Genomic DNA, 15,979 nt, shown 5'->3' on the forward strand with positions numbered 1-15,979 from the left:
ATAGTTTATGTTTATATTTTTAAAATAAAATAAGCCTGCATTTTTTATTATACGTTTTATTTTAGTATTTGATGCATTTTATTTCAGTTGTTTATTCTAGCAATTTTTTTTATATAGTTTTATTTTTAGTTAACACAACCCTGATTCCATTAAAATATTTTGTAAGCTTTGAGGAACATGTATATAATGATATATATATATAAATATATATATATATACATATATAAAAATGATATGATTTTACTTCTGAGATGAACCATTTCTTTTAAGAATGCTTTTAGGGTGTTTGTCTCTCACTGACGGTGGTTTAGAGAGTCGGGGACAAGAAACACACGTGTCTGATGAACACAGCAGACCTTGTTTCGAAACCTTCACTAAAAAACAGATCGATGGGTAAATTTAGTTCGTCTGTTGCTACGGCAGCTAACAACAGCCAGACCAAAGAACCAAGAATAAAGTCTCATGTGCTTCATAAGAGCTTGTTCAATCAAGGATACTGATTAAAGGCAATGACGATGATACCTTTGCGTTCCTCTCAACCAAGTCTAATATGTAACCTAAGTGTTCGCAGTATACAAACACCTATATGCACTGAATAACTAGGCAACTTTTGCCAAAATGTGATGCATAAAATCAGAGAACATTGCTGGAAATACATCATATACTACAATGCAATGTACCAGACTTGACTTATTATTCAATTAGACACAAAACTGGGTCAAAAATGGAAAACTAATCTTTATGTCTGAAATAATAACAATACGCCACTCGCTGCATTAAATGTGCAACATAATCAGGTAAATGTATAGTATAACTATTTTAAAACACTATGCAGTATTTAGCTGACATGTAAAGTTGGTGTTGTCTTACCGGCTGGTGCTCTCTTTGGGCAGTATGTACGAGAGTTCAGCGCCTGCACTGCTCTCGAGAGTGGCATCGGGAACATACATGTGCACTAGACGGGTGATCTCTGACACATTACAAAACGCGTCTTTTACTATAACCATGTGGTAACCAGCACCTGTAGAAATAAAAGATATGTCCTTACTGGAGCCAGCACTAGTAATTACTTTTATAATTGATATCATCCACATCATTCACTTTAAAATATTACTTTCTGCTCCTCTCGTGATCTTGGGGCTCTCTCACCGTATTTGTTCTTGAGGAAGAGCGGCGAGCCGCAGCATTGTAGCTCTCCGCTGGCCATGATGGCGATCCGATCTCCCAGCAGGTCGGCCTCGTCCATGAAGTGTGTGGTCAGCAGGATGGTGCGGCCGTGCTTCTCGCCCTGCAGCAGGTCCCAGATGGCCCGGCGGGCTGAGGGGTCCATTCCTGAGGTGGGCTCGTCCAACATCACCACCTACAGGGAAATAAACGAAATCACATGGGCTGCGTTAGCATTAGCGTGACTTTTATGTACTGATGGAAAACCAGTTTACAATTCTTTATCTCACTGATACAACTGGTATAGCCATGTTAATAAGCACAAACTAACCCGGACCAACATGGAAATATAATGCAACATAAAAAACATCTGCTAAACATAAAATGTACAGGGAAATACAAAGTGCTGCCTGACCTTTGAGTCTCCAATTAAAGCAATGCCGATGGAAAGCTTCCTCTTCATCCCACCAGAGAGGGTTTTGGTTCGTGCATGGTGCTTATCCTCCAAATTCAGGATCCGCAGGACACGGTCCACCTCATCAGGGATCTTTTCACGAGGATAACCTTTCAGCTGAAGAGAAGAAACAAGATATGTAAAGATCCATCCCAAAGCTGAATACAGTGCAACAGTCGGTTTCTTAAGCATTACTGCCATTGTTTTCTCCATCGTGCAACAGTTTTCTAACGATAACTTGTAAAACTTTAAAAAGAAAGACCTTCTGTGAGCTACGAGCGAACTAAACAAGTTTACATAATTGACTAGGTGTTTAGACAAAATGTTCATTGCTCAAGTCTTTAAAAAAATATATTAAATCTAAATTCGTAAAGACTTGTTATTGGAATCTCTTGAATGAATGATTCAATGGCAAATACTTTTTTTTGCAGTTGTCATCACCTCCTGGAGGAAGAGTATAAGCATCACAATACAAACACCTGTTAAGATACATTCGTTTTGAACGCGACTGTAGAGAATAAGCGTTTATACCTAAACTTTAAACTTTTATCCCAGTACTTCTGTTAATTAAATGTCTGTAACACAGAAATAATGATGTGGTTGAAAAGACTTTTTGTGTTGCTCTTTCTGGATCAGCAGCGGCATGAATGATTCATTAACATGGGCAGCGACAAAACCACTCCACTGACACAAAATTATCTTCTTTTTAGCAGCAACTTACGACCCCCTTAATTAAAAAAAAAGCCCATATAGGACAATTAATCAGAAAAATGGATAAGGTATATGATCGCAGAGTTGTATACTCGATCTGCATCTACCTGTGTGTAGAAGAGCAGGTGCTCTCGGACGGTGAGGTTGTCGAAGAGCACGTCATGCTGCGGACACAGGCCCAAGCTCCGGCGGATCAGAGCCATATCCTGACATATGTCGTAACCATTAATGTACGCACGACCACTGCTGGGCGGGAAAAGGCCTGAGAATGAAGGGACAAAGAGGGTTTGAATGATGGAAAGAAGTGATCAACTCTGCCTGACCTCCATTAGCACGGTTTACTGTTACAGCTGAATCAATGGTGTAGACAGTTTAAGAATATAATTCATAATCAGCTAATAGTCAGTGTTGTTAAGGTACTTTCAAACTTGCTATAAGCTGATCATAAGTTCAGGGTAAATTAAAACTACACAGTCCCATGATATTAGCTGCTAACAAAGAATAGCTAAACTGTCTTTTTAGTGTTGTGAAATCATTTTCAAAATGGCTACAAGCGACTGATACTTTTAGTATAGTTAGATAAGCTGCTATTTTGAAAAAGTACATAGGTACATTAAATTAGCTACTAACATAGAGTGGCTAAAACTAAAATGAAAATATTCCAGTTATCAGATTATATGATTCAATAAAATAGCTAATTTTATTTGGCACAACATTGACACTTATAATTGTATAACAGCTAATTCATGAACTCACTGAATCATAAACATAGCGGTAAAAGCAGTATTTAACATTTATTCAACTATAACACAGATGATAAACTATGCCTAGCTACACGTTCCAAGAACACAACGTGGATACGATTCAAATGAACCAAGTAAATCATTTATCGAACCAGATCATAAAAAATGTATCACATTTCCTAAAGCAATTTGAGAGCAACAGCCACACTATTTCATACATAAAACTACATAGCTGTGTTCATTACCAGTCAGCATTGACAGTGTGGTGGTCTTGCCCGCGCCGTTGTGACCCAGCAGGACAGTGATCTGGCCTTCAAACATGTTGAGAGTTAAATCCCTCACCGCCTCCTTGGTCTTATTGCCCACTTTGAACACCTGCGTCAGAACAATTCACATGTTCACATTCTCCAACAGCTTCTACATGTCTCCGTCACACTGCCCTTACACACACACACACACACACACACACACACACACACACACAGACAGAGTATACCATCTGTCCCCTATGAGTCTAATATTATTAAAGCAATATAGCTGCAAGTAGCGATTATCAAGAGTTCAAGCGCTTTAAGCACAAATGAAAAAATACAATACATATTATTTAGCAAGCCTGTAACCACCTAAATCAATGATTTAAAAAAAAGCATTTGGGGAGTAACCAGGTAATATAAATTAAAAATATAAACATTAAAGAAACAAGCCCAAAAAAGCCATGGTTTACAGTAATTTATAACAGCGAAGGAGCATTTTTCTTTGCTTCAAGATTTTTTACGATTATGGCTGTTGCTGTGGCGTCAGCTGTGGTGCGTTTAGGCTTTTGGGTATATTTAGACAGGCCCCTTTTCAAAACGACCCCGTTATAGCTACCCAAAGGGTAAAGTTAAAAATTTTTTTAGATAATTATTAACATAGAGAGTTATGTAAGTAGAACGTAGAGAATTGTACTGCAGTGGGGGGTTTTTTTCAGAGATTGAGCAAAAAACCTAGGACTAGTTCGCAACAGTAGTTATTTTTTTAACATATTTCCATTTTTTTAACTAACGATGTGATTGACAGCAGTGGATGTAGAGGCAAAGTTGTCCAGAATGAGGAAGTCTATCCTCTGATAAGAATATTGTGTGTCTGTGTGAAGAAGCACGCAATATACAAAGATTTACACCCTTGAAAACATTTCTTTCAAGTTTTGTGCCAATATACCTCCATTATCCTTGTCTAATAGGTGCTCAAACTTCTTAGGCCAATGGCCTAAAAACACAGCGTGTCTGATGATACCTTTGCCAAATGTTTGATCTTGACCCCCGAGTCCAGTCCAGCTGGCTCCTCTTCAAAGTATTCACCCTTCGACACCTTCTCGGCCTCCTCCTCGTCCTCCTTCTCCTTCAGCAGGCTCACACGAGGGCTGCTGCACCAGTATGAGGGCTGAGAGCAGATGAGGAGATGAAATATTAGATAAACGCATTCATAACATCACACCATTACTAAATGTTCCCTATTGGTTTCATGATTAAGAACTGCTAAACATTCATATTTTCTCTCTCATAAAATGTAAATTAATGCAAAGGCCCATTCACGCTAAGAACGATAATTATAAGATAATGAAAACCATATTAGTGTTCACACCAAAGATGGATTGTGGCTGGCAGTCAATGTTTTTATTGTTCATCAGCTGGAAACAAATATTCTGTAAGTGATTCTAATGATATAATTGCATTGTATCTTTATCATTATAGCTGTGGTGCAGATTCTGACCTTCTCTTAAATTTAGAACGATTTGTTAAAATTTTATCTTTATAGTTAACGTTTAATTCCTGATCGTGTGTTTTCCCACTAACCCATTTCCCATGTTTACATGAGTTTACTGGTGTAATTCGGAGGTTTCTGTAAATCATTTGTTTATATGTAGTTACGTTACAATTAAGTTTAAAGAGCCAGTAAGATGAAAATTCTAAGCTTCCTATAACTGTTTATAAGTCCTGTACATTAGGTTTAAATCCATCCAAGGTTAAAAAACATTGTCATTTTGTCAAAATATCATTTTAAAATTACCTCAATTCTCAGAGATCCCCAAACGGTTCGCACGAAGCTGTTCAAAAGATTCAGTTTCCTTAAACCCCACCTTTCGGTAGCATACTGTGTTCTGATTGGTCAACTAACATAGTCAGGTTTGATTGGTTGTTCTGCACACACCTTCATGGTAAACAATGAGTTAGCATCTGTTTGGGGTGAATTTGTCTTATTCCTCTCACTGCGAAGCAAACAGTAAAATAAAAAACTTGAATAGTCTCGCTGCTTTTTCTTCTGTGTGCGTATTCAAGCCGCGCGTTTTAGTTTGAATCTGAATAGCGCGTTCAACGCGGGGGCATGGTCACATTAGATATAATGAAGGGAGACGTGAAAAATGGACATCGCGTTGTTTTCATATGGATTACTTTATCACAGAATATCTGTTTAGTTTTAAAGTAGACATGTCAAGCTTTCTATAGATATCTCTCTCATGTCTCTTCGTTGAGTATTCACGGAGTTACACTTCATTTTAATGACGTGTTTGTACATGACGATCAGCGCAGACAGGCTGCAGACAGCACACATACTGATAAGACGCTCGGGAGAAAACAGACACATAACTTCATAATCATAGTTCGCTTTGTGATTCGCAGATGCTTGTTGGTCTAAATAAAGTTGGTAATGAACCCTCTTTTATGGCCAAATGCTTTGAAAATCCCGCCGTGTACTCACCGAGATTAGAAAAGCAGTCATCAGTAAAATGTTGTGAACACAACAAAAGGGATTTGTTGTACTGCTCTAGTATTGTGGTAAAAATGAATTTTAGCCATTGGTTCTTCTGATCTTCATTCTTTGGCAGTGAAAATAAAACAAACTTGCCTTTACAATTAAAAACACACTGTCTCCTCGACATGATGCTCTCACACCAACCAGAGCGTCTGTGTGTGTGGGGGGTGGGGCAGCTCAGAGTTTTGTTTCTCCCAAGATGGTAGGCGGAGATTATTATGCAAAGTGTTCCTAGTGACGTACATAGAGATTTGAAATCTATAACGACTCGTTTCAGCGATTCAGAGTCGACTCCTTACTTTAGAAGCCAATAACTTTATAAATCGTGTACCTTTTGGTTTAATTACTTTGCACATTGTTTACACTGATGGACAGCTACATCACACACTGTAATACAGGTAATTTTTGATTTCCCATCTGTGTGGCTCTTTAATACTGCAACGAAAACAATTAAAAACTATTGAAAAAATTAAGCCGTTTCTGCTGTGAATTATAGTGACCAACCTGAACCAGCTGTGAGCAACATTGTGCAGAGTCACATTAAAAATAACTGGATTTCACAGAAACATGTTGAAAACTTGTAAATGTGACTGCACCATAAATGTTTGAAGTTACATAAAACATGAGTCTTAAGGGATTTTTTCAACCTGTTTTATTAAAATTGCAAATTTGCATTGCTGAAAAAACATGCTTAAGACAGCCTAAGCTGGTCTGCATGTCTTGATTTGTTTAAGATTAGCCTAGCTAGTTTTCAGCCGACTTGAAAGTGCCTAAAACTTCTCTAACTCCCCCACCCCCACACACGGTCAACAACAAAATTAACCTTTTCCAGTTGTTCGTGTTTTACAGGATAAGATTTTTTTTTCCTTTTAATCTGTTGAAATACTAACATTTATAAAAATGCCTATGACTTTTCAAGGTCTAGAAATCACACTTTTAAATAAGACTTTCTCATATACCCACGTTTTTCTAGACCGTATGAGAAATAATAAAATTAAATTATTAATAGAAAATATTTATATTATTTTAATGCTTGTTTTGCCTTAATTTAAATCATGTTAAGAGCTGGTTGATACATACCAGAAAGCCAGCTTAGGCTGGTTTAAGATGTTCATTTCAGGATACTCAGACAACATTTAATGCAATTTATCAAGTCCACAGAAAAAACTGAGTCAGAGTTAAAGCCAAAGGTCAAATTCTTAACAATGAACAATAGACAGTAATAGTGACGTTTGCCTTAGTATCTTTTTAGTGTTAATTTCTAAGTAACTAATTACATAGAAAATTCCTGTAAACCTATAAATCTGTGAAAAGATTTACAGATAAGCTCAAAAATCAGGTCATTCATTACGTCGGTTTATGAAGGCATTTGTGCATTAACATGTTAGACATCCACTGAGTCAAAGGCGGGACCCACTGTTTCACATCACTTTCACTCTGATGGGGTCTCTACTGTCGCCCCGTTGATAACCCTGTCTGCAAACACAAGCACTGACCCAGCGGCTGTCCAACATATACAATAGCTCTGCGCAAATCACACCAGTTCTTCATCACCTCCCTCTTCACACCCCTCACAGTAAATCCTGTACGTCAGGAGATAAGGCCGCGCATGCACTTCCTAGCCGTCTCAATGACATAAGAGTGGTTTTCCTGTCGAGACCAAATGCTTCCTCTCTTTCAGGAGCCTGTCGGTCAGGAAAGAGACTCAAGTTGGGCTTGTGCTGGATCGACTCTCTTGCTCTTTAAAGAGTTCCCACGAGTGAACCGCTGATCTCTGAGACAAGCACACGAGGCCAAAATAATGCTATTCTGGCCATGGTTTCACAAGAACACTAATCCATGTGATGTGCACGAGGAAGCTTGAGGATTGAGGAAATAATCACTCAAACTAAACACTGTCATGGTACAAAACACTGAGCATTGTTTCATTTTTAAATGGGGAATTCATGAAACATTCGGCTATTATCTTCTTATTTTCTAAGAATAAAGTAAAGAATATTTTGCATTGCACAAAACAGATTTTTTTCTTATGATCGCTCTTTGAGCTCAAAAATTATGTTTTTAAAAATCCCACATAGCATTCCAACGTAAAACATGAGTGACACACAGTGATTACTAGGAATGTGCATGTGAGTTCATAGAGATTATATAAATGATACATGATCTGCCTTTTTGCTTACGCTTTTTCTTTGCTTAAATCTTTCCAATTTATCAGAAATTTTACCCTGGTTTTCAGTGCAGCCCCGAAAATATGAAAATACACATGATGTGCATGTAGACAATACGTACCAGGATGAAGAAGTACCAGGGACGAGGGACTCCATATTCTCCTGGAAACACGGCTTCCACGTACCAGGTGACCAGAGCGTACAGCACAGAGTCCAGCAGCAGCAGACCCAGCACTTGAGCCAGAGAGAAGTCATCGTCCACCGTCACCGGCTCAAACAGGTTATGCCACTGGATGCCCGTCCCTGCGGACACACAGGACACGAGCGTCAGGACACAGCGTGATTAGAGCAGCAGCAGGCTCAGGTTCAGACGGACCCCTGACCTTTGCCCTCGAACATGCCGATCAGCTGGGCTCCCATGGCCATGGCCACGTTTGAGATGAGGCATGCGGAGACTTTCTGGGCGTGCGACAGCAGATCATAGCGAGGCCACAGGAAGACGTACGGCAGGTAGCTCAGGAAGTAGATGAAGCCGCCGGCTGCTGCCGCCACATTCGCTACAGGAGAGAAAGAAAACTAACTGAAACATTTGCTTAGAAATCTATGAAAACATCACAAGAACAAGTCATCTGCACTGCAAAATCAAAAGAAAGAAGTTATATTTTGCTTTAAGATCTTTAACATTGTGTCACTGGTTTTAATATCAAGTGCAGGGACATCGGTGCTTTCATATTTCCAACTATGTACGATGGTGATTCTCTATATAAAAGAACTGTGATTTAATAATTCATGCCGATTTAAATAAAGGCAACAAAAAATGTTTACTATTATTTACAAATATTTTTATTTGATAAATAAAATATTTGTTTATAATAAATCTAATATTTATTTTCATGGTTTCTTTTCATTTTCACTATTTTCCATAATATATTCATGGGAATTTAGAGAGAAATGTATGACTCAGGAGAAACAATGGTTTTGTATTTCCAATTATTAAAAATGGTCATTCTCTAAATAAAAATATGGTAATTTAATAATTAGGGAAATATATATATATATATATATATATATATATATATATATATATATATATATATATATATATATATATATATAATTTATATATAATTTAAACTTTAAATAATATTTATTTTAATGTTTTTTTTTTTATTTTAAAACAATTCAAATAACATTTCATTATTTTCTCTACATTATATCAATGAGATTTGGGAAGAAGTGTATTAAAGTCTGATTCTTTCACAGGGAGAGAAAATAAAGTCGCAATTGTAAAAGAAAGAAACAAGCAAACAAAAAGATGTTATTAAAAATTATGTTATTATTTGAACATAAATATATTATTTATTGAAAATGAATGATCCCTGGGTAAATGTGACCCGACCTGCACTCTCCCCAGCGTGAGGTTCAGTGTGAGAGACTCAGTGACGGATGTGTGACGTGAACGGGTGAGTGAGTTTCCATTATGAGCTCCAGATTCAAACCCTGCACTCATTCACACACAGCCTTGAGCTACATCCCCCGGACCCTCAAACAGCCACAAAAGAGCCAATGAGAGAAAAGAGCAGTGAAAAGAGACCCACCGCTGCTCATCAAATGGAAGAAAAAGACACATTGGGCTATTTTTACATTCACATCTCAGAGGGACGCAGAGAAGAACCTCTTTACACTCAACAATATGTCATTTGGGCTTTGAATGGACCGGACCGGTGGAGCAGGACATGATGATTAAGATCCATATTCAGCCTTTCTCAACTCGAGAGCTCCAGTCTCTTTTGAATAACATGCATCACATTTATCAGTGGTCTAAAACCACAAGAATAAATAATACATGTTATTATAATGAAACAAGATCCTGCAAAGAACATGCACAGGCCATAAAACAAGACCTTCTATATAGCTTAAAGAAATGAAACATTTTAGGATTATTAAGAGTTTTTGCATTGTTTTGCATCTTTGATGCAAAAAAAAAAGAGGTGAAATTGTAATTAAATTGTTGAATTTTTATATTGTTGTACTGATTTTAGTTTAAAATAAAATAAATAAATAAAGAAACAAACAAAAAAATGAATAAAATGAAAAAAGAGAATAAAATACATTTAATTAAAATAATAAATATATAACAAATCAATAAATATATTTTCAAATAAATAAAAAATAAATCTATTTAGACTGCAGTAATACAAATAAAAAAAATAATAAACTTAGTGGTCCTAAATTAGCTTTAAGTACTTTTTTTATTTTATATACAGTATATATATATATATATATATATATATATATATATATATATTAAATTAATAAGGTATATAAACACATTTTCAGAAATGGTTGGACTGAAGCTGAAGCATGAACCATACGAATAGATAAATCTACCATATTTAACATATTAGTGTCAACCAAAGCATTAGCCTCGAGTCCAAACAAGCAAACATTTCTCTTAAAAGCAGTGTGTCAGCTGATTTTATACACAGGACAACATATGACTACTACATCTCTGCCTGAAAGTGCTTTTTTCAGCAATACAGACATGCACTGCCTCATTTTCCTCCCACACATGATGCTACGTGTCAGAATTTAATGCCCTTCAAAACTGCCCTTTAAAAGGGTTCTCACTGGTTTGATGATTTATTAATGCTTCAGCATATTTGTGCTTTTTTATTCAATGCAATTTACTGAAAAACCCCTTCACGCAAAAAGAAAACATTAAACGTGTTGTGCCAGGTTTTAAAATGCAGGAATGTGAACAAGTTTGGAGAGTAAGAGCAGAAGGAATGCTATTTTTGTGAACAGAAGCTAAAGTTTTGTCCGGTTCTTCAAATGTGAAAAAAAAATCAATCATCATTTTGTCTTTTATGCATGAAAAAAATGGGGAAAAAAGATTTTCTTACTCAGTATTTTTGACTTGTTTTCCAGTGTAAATATCTATACATGCTTAATTCAAGATTCATTTATTTGAGCTGCAAAATAACTTAAAATACCAAGAAGTACAAAAAAAGTATAAATATTAAGTGAGTTTATACTTTAAAAAAGGACAAATGAAGTAGGAAAAATAAACTTAATTTAAAGGAAAACAGTCTATTTTCTTCTTGTTTAAACCATAAATTCACATTATTTTAATTGTTTTATATATATATATATATATATATAATTGTTTTTTTGTCATTTTGCTTGATTTGTTTTTATTTTTAAATATCTGTATTAGAAATTAAGACAAAAATATTACATTAGAAAAACAAATTTCAGTCACCATCCACTTCTATTGTATGGAAATGATCAGCTTAGAAACGTCGTGATTTTTGCATATTTTTCACAGCATGTGGTCGAGTAAATGAGGAGTGAGTAGCTTTAACTCAAGCCCGTTCTCAGATCAGTGAAGTTTCCATAATGAGTCACTAGTGAACACAATAATGAAATGAATCAGAAGTACACCAATGATTTCCCATTCTTTCCTCCCATCAGGATGAAGAGTTAAAGCGTGATGAATCCGCTCTTAAAGCAGCATCTTATTATTAACTCGCCTGAGGGCCGCGCTCACAAGCACCAATCAAACACAACACAGTCCAGCCGCGACTCAGGCTTTCACTCACTAAAACATTTCAATAACTGCAACCTGAACATTTGCACTCAGCTGGTTACCTGCTTTCACACACCGTTTGTAGTAATCCCTGGTTTTTGTTTGGCAGAGAAAAGAAACCTAGACAAAGGAGAGCTGATTTTTGAGAGTTGAGTTTAAAATCCTGCACATATGCCTTCATTTCTTTGGTCACCTCAGCTTTCTCGGTGTTGTTTGTGACGAGGCTGTGTTTTAATAAAGCGCTGTATATACAGTCGGGGTCCTTCAGAGAAGAGAGTGTAGTGACCTGTGCACACTTTCACAGAGCAGAGATGGAGAAGTCACCTCTGGAGAAGAAGGTGCTGATCATGAAGCTGAAGTTAATGGTGGACACAGCAAACACCAGCAGGAAGACGAACACCAGCGTGGGGTCACTGTAGCTCAACACCGCTCCGTTAGGACTCACCTGACGAGAAAACAACACAGTGTGGATCATCTCAGATGGGAAGCTTAAAGAAAAATTACAAATATGTTTGGGATGATTCTCATTGTACTTCTCATTCTGATTCCTCAGAGATTTTTGCACTCCTTCAGTTACAATATGGTGTAGAGAAATGTATTTATTTAAATGAAAATATCAAAAATTCACAAAAACTTTTTTGGGATTCTAAGAATTTAACATTCTAACATTTATTTTTTAATTCAAGCTTTATAAATTTGAATGGGACACGTACTTATTTTATTAATTATTCTATACTTATTTCAAACAATTATTCTATATTTTAATAAACTTTTTTATATGTGTGTGTGTATAAGCAGTTTTATACATACAATAATTTGTGTTATTTAACATTTATTATTTCTATAATAATTTTATAGAAAATGTAATAATTTGAACAATGAATTTTATTAATAATATACACACACGTATCCATATATCTTACATAATTTATAGCATTTAAAATTTATAATTACAGAAATTTTATGTTAATGTTTACTATAAAAATATATGAATTAGTCTATGTATTATTGTGAATTTTTTTATATAAATATTTAAACACATTATATATTAAAATATTATTTTTGCTATTATGGAAATTTTATTTGATTTTTTGGCTTTGGAAAATTGTATTATGACCAAATTGCATTGAAATACATTCAAAACACTAATTTAATTTTAACATGCAAATAACTAATCAATTTATAGTACTATTGAGTGTTATTTTTGAGTTTTATAGAAGTATTTATTTGAAATATACAAATACATATTTTATATAATAATCATTATTCAAAAAAAAAATCTTAATTTGTTTCATTTATAGACAGTATTATAAATACCATATTAAATGGTATTTAATGTTTAGAGTAAAGGAAATTGTATATTTTAATGTTTACAGGGGAAAAGAGAGAGAGAGACTGTATCCTAAAATAATATCTTTCAAAAAAAAAAAAAAATTGTATTTTTTATTAAAGCAATACTCTAAATGCATACTCTACCTTTAGCTAAAAGTTCTCATGTAAACAAACATATGCATCTACAACATCTATATCGGAGGAAAATGTAAATGAACTAAACTTCAACTGTGTTTGTGCAACAAGTGAAACTTGTTCTGAATAAAAACTGGTTCTCAGTTCTCAAGTAAGATAAAAAAAAACCTTGCACAAACATGCAAACAGTGCAGTGGTATTTCTAGCAGCACAAAGCACTTAACAAGTGTTTACCTTGACGCAGATAAGCACGGTGACAAAGAATACAGAGATGGAGAGGAAGAGGAAAAACATGAGGAACCAGGCGCTCCAGTGCAACCAGCTGCTGAGACCCATCATGCGCATGTACTCCTGCAACACACACACACACACACACACACACAGGGCTGCAGTGAAGCTTTCTCACATCTAGATCAACAGAACCCATGTCCACTCTCTCTACCTTCAGTTTCCTCTCCTTCTCCTGCACCACAGCGCGGACGATGTTCAGAGACGTGTAGGTGAAGCTGAGCACCAGCAGCAGAGGCAGCTGGTTCTGGATGGCCAGGATGAAGACGTCGTAGATGAATGCTGGGTAAGGGAAGCGAGCCAGCAGCACTTGGGCTCTCTGGAGGAGCGCCGCCGCCGCCGTGCTGTTGTAGGCCTTCATGATGGCCCGGTCCACCGCGTGCTGCACCTGCAGGAAGCCCTCGCGGAAATATCCTGTCCAGACACACGCAGTACTCATTAGACTCCTCTGAGGGTTTCAATGAATCCGATGGGTTCTCTACAAACAAACGCTGAAATTGACAGCATTTGTGGTTTAATGTTGGATACTGCGCATATTACCGTATTTTTCTGACTATAAGTCGCATCAGTCTAAAAATACGTCATGATGAAGAAAAAGTCGTACTGGACTATAAGTCGCATTTATTTAGAACCAATAGAAAACATTACCGTCTCCAGCCGCCAGAGGGCGCTCTATGCTGCTTAGTGTAGGCTACAGGAGCATTGATCAGCATAGAGCGCCCTCTCGCGGCTGGAGACGGTAATGTTTTCTATTGGTTCATTTCTCTCGGTTCATGTCAAATTAATTTTGATAAATAAGTCGCACCTGACTATAAGTCACAGGACCAGCCAAACAATTAAAAAAAAGTGTGACTTATAGTCCGGAAAATACGGTAATTTCCACTTATCCTGCTTGCTCTTTAAAAACATAAAAGTCTGGCTAACAGTGAGCTAAATGCAGTGCAAGTGAAAGAGGCCATTTGTAACCCTTACGATCTCGCAGTTTCTATAGTAAAGCCAGTACAATGTGTGTGGCATAACATGATTTTAATGTGTCGGCCTCACAGCTTCCCATGGCTTTTCAAACCACGATGACCCTTGAAGATCGAAACGCTCGCTGTGCTGTCTGCGCACTTGCGGTAGAAAGCAACTCTACGTAATTAAACGCAGATGAAAGAACGGTGAGGCGTGAAGAGTCGTGCAAGAGAAGATCAAGATGTCATTTGTAGCACCGCAACAAAAATAAAGGATAACCGCCCTTAAAGTTCCGAGCTGATGCTAACGCAGCGTTCGAGATTAATAACAAACTCCCTGCAAGATTTCATTAAGGTTTTATTAAGGTTTCATTAAGGTTTATCTCATTTGCTGATGGTAACAGACAGCAAAAGATCATCAAGGAAGAAAATCAACTACTAGTTAGCATGTTTTTTTGATTAAAGAGATTTTTAACGAACTGACACTAGCGCTTAAAACTGTAGTTTTGTGGCTATTAGCTTTAACAGCATCTATATTTGAATGCATAGAAGTTCAACATTAAGCACATGTGAATTAGCAGACTTAGGCCTCCTTTACGCTGTCAGTTAAATGTGACCCAATTCAGATTTTTTTATTTAGATCAGATCTGTTCTATGACAGTGTAAAAAAGGGGGGGGGGGGGGGGAATGCATGCATTTGGATATTTCGAGATCGGTTTCAGGTCTCAATCATACGTGATCTGATTGCAGAAACAAACTGAGGAAATTCTCCGCAAATGTTCATTTTTGTTTGAACTACTCATTTAACTTGAAATTCGTAGCTTGCAGGTTGCTTCCGCTAGGTTCATTTCCCACAATGCATTGGTGCGAACTGACCTGGCGTGCCCCCGTCTGGCTCGTGTTGTTCCCTGGGCCCGGGCAGCTGGAACAGCGGGAACAGACTGAGCGTGTGCCAGTCCAGATCACTGTTGGGGTTGAACTCAAACTTCTCGCGCGCCGGGGCGTTTCTGGGGCTGTACGTGAAGCGCAGATGATAGCTGACCTGCCACACATCACATCAAAGCTTGATCAGCAAATGATCTCTGACATCTCGTGTGTCACTGGGTCAAACCCCGAAGTAACACGTAACGGTTATCATTATGAAACAAAGTAAATAGACAAGTCACACTAAAACTGACAAGACTGCACATTATTTCATTCAAAATCTAAAGAAAATGGAGGAAGTGATTTTACATAAGCAAATCTAATCCCAGTTTTAGGATGGTTTGAGTTTTTAGCAGTTAATTTCCACCACTTCTAATTACTGTAGTAAAAAAGAGAGAGAGAGGATGTAAAAAATACTGATGCAAATTAAACAATTTGTCTTTTAATAATTTTAAAACCGAAGTAAAGCAGGGGAGCGCTGTGCAGAAATAAAAATCCCTAAAATCCCGGCTGGTACTGAGACTCAACCCATGACCTTTGGGTTACAGGTCCGACTCTCGAACCATTAGACCACGACTGCCTTATTTCATTACGGTTTTAATATTACTATTAGTAAATAGCATAGAATTTATTCCATTAAAGAGAGTTTGAGAGGGAAATTCAAACCAATATTATTACAATGCAAAAATAGCTTATTTTCTTTATGCAAAATAAAAATGTAA

General features: G+C 36.7%; 1 protein-coding gene across 2 annotated transcripts in view; it reads right to left on the reverse strand.

Annotated features, from left to right (window-relative positions):
• LOC113051657 (ATP-binding cassette sub-family A member 3-like) overlaps positions 1–15,979 on the reverse strand; it is a 38,595-nt gene that overhangs the window by 12,932 nt on the left and 9,684 nt on the right. For both annotated transcript variants that reach the window (XM_026215579.1, XM_026215588.1), the window contains exons 5-16: positions 15,210–15,375; positions 13,535–13,794; positions 13,327–13,443; positions 11,950–12,070; positions 8,417–8,590; positions 8,155–8,336; positions 4,348–4,494; positions 3,318–3,447; positions 2,437–2,591; positions 1,580–1,735; positions 1,150–1,360; positions 871–1,021 (exon numbers count right to left, since the gene is read on the reverse strand). In XM_026215579.1, coding sequence (XP_026071364.1) covers positions 871–1,021; positions 1,150–1,360; positions 1,580–1,735; positions 2,437–2,591; positions 3,318–3,447; positions 4,348–4,494; positions 8,155–8,336; positions 8,417–8,590; positions 11,950–12,070; positions 13,327–13,443; positions 13,535–13,794; positions 15,210–15,375 — 1,970 coding nt within the window. The remainder of the gene's footprint in view (positions 1–870; positions 1,022–1,149; positions 1,361–1,579; positions 1,736–2,436; positions 2,592–3,317; positions 3,448–4,347; positions 4,495–8,154; positions 8,337–8,416; positions 8,591–11,949; positions 12,071–13,326; positions 13,444–13,534; positions 13,795–15,209; positions 15,376–15,979) is intronic.

The sequence above is a fragment of the Carassius auratus genome, chromosome 3, assembly GCF_003368295.1.
Source record: "Carassius auratus strain Wakin chromosome 3, ASM336829v1, whole genome shotgun sequence".
In the NCBI taxonomy this organism is placed as follows: domain Eukaryota; kingdom Metazoa; phylum Chordata; class Actinopteri; order Cypriniformes; family Cyprinidae; genus Carassius; species Carassius auratus.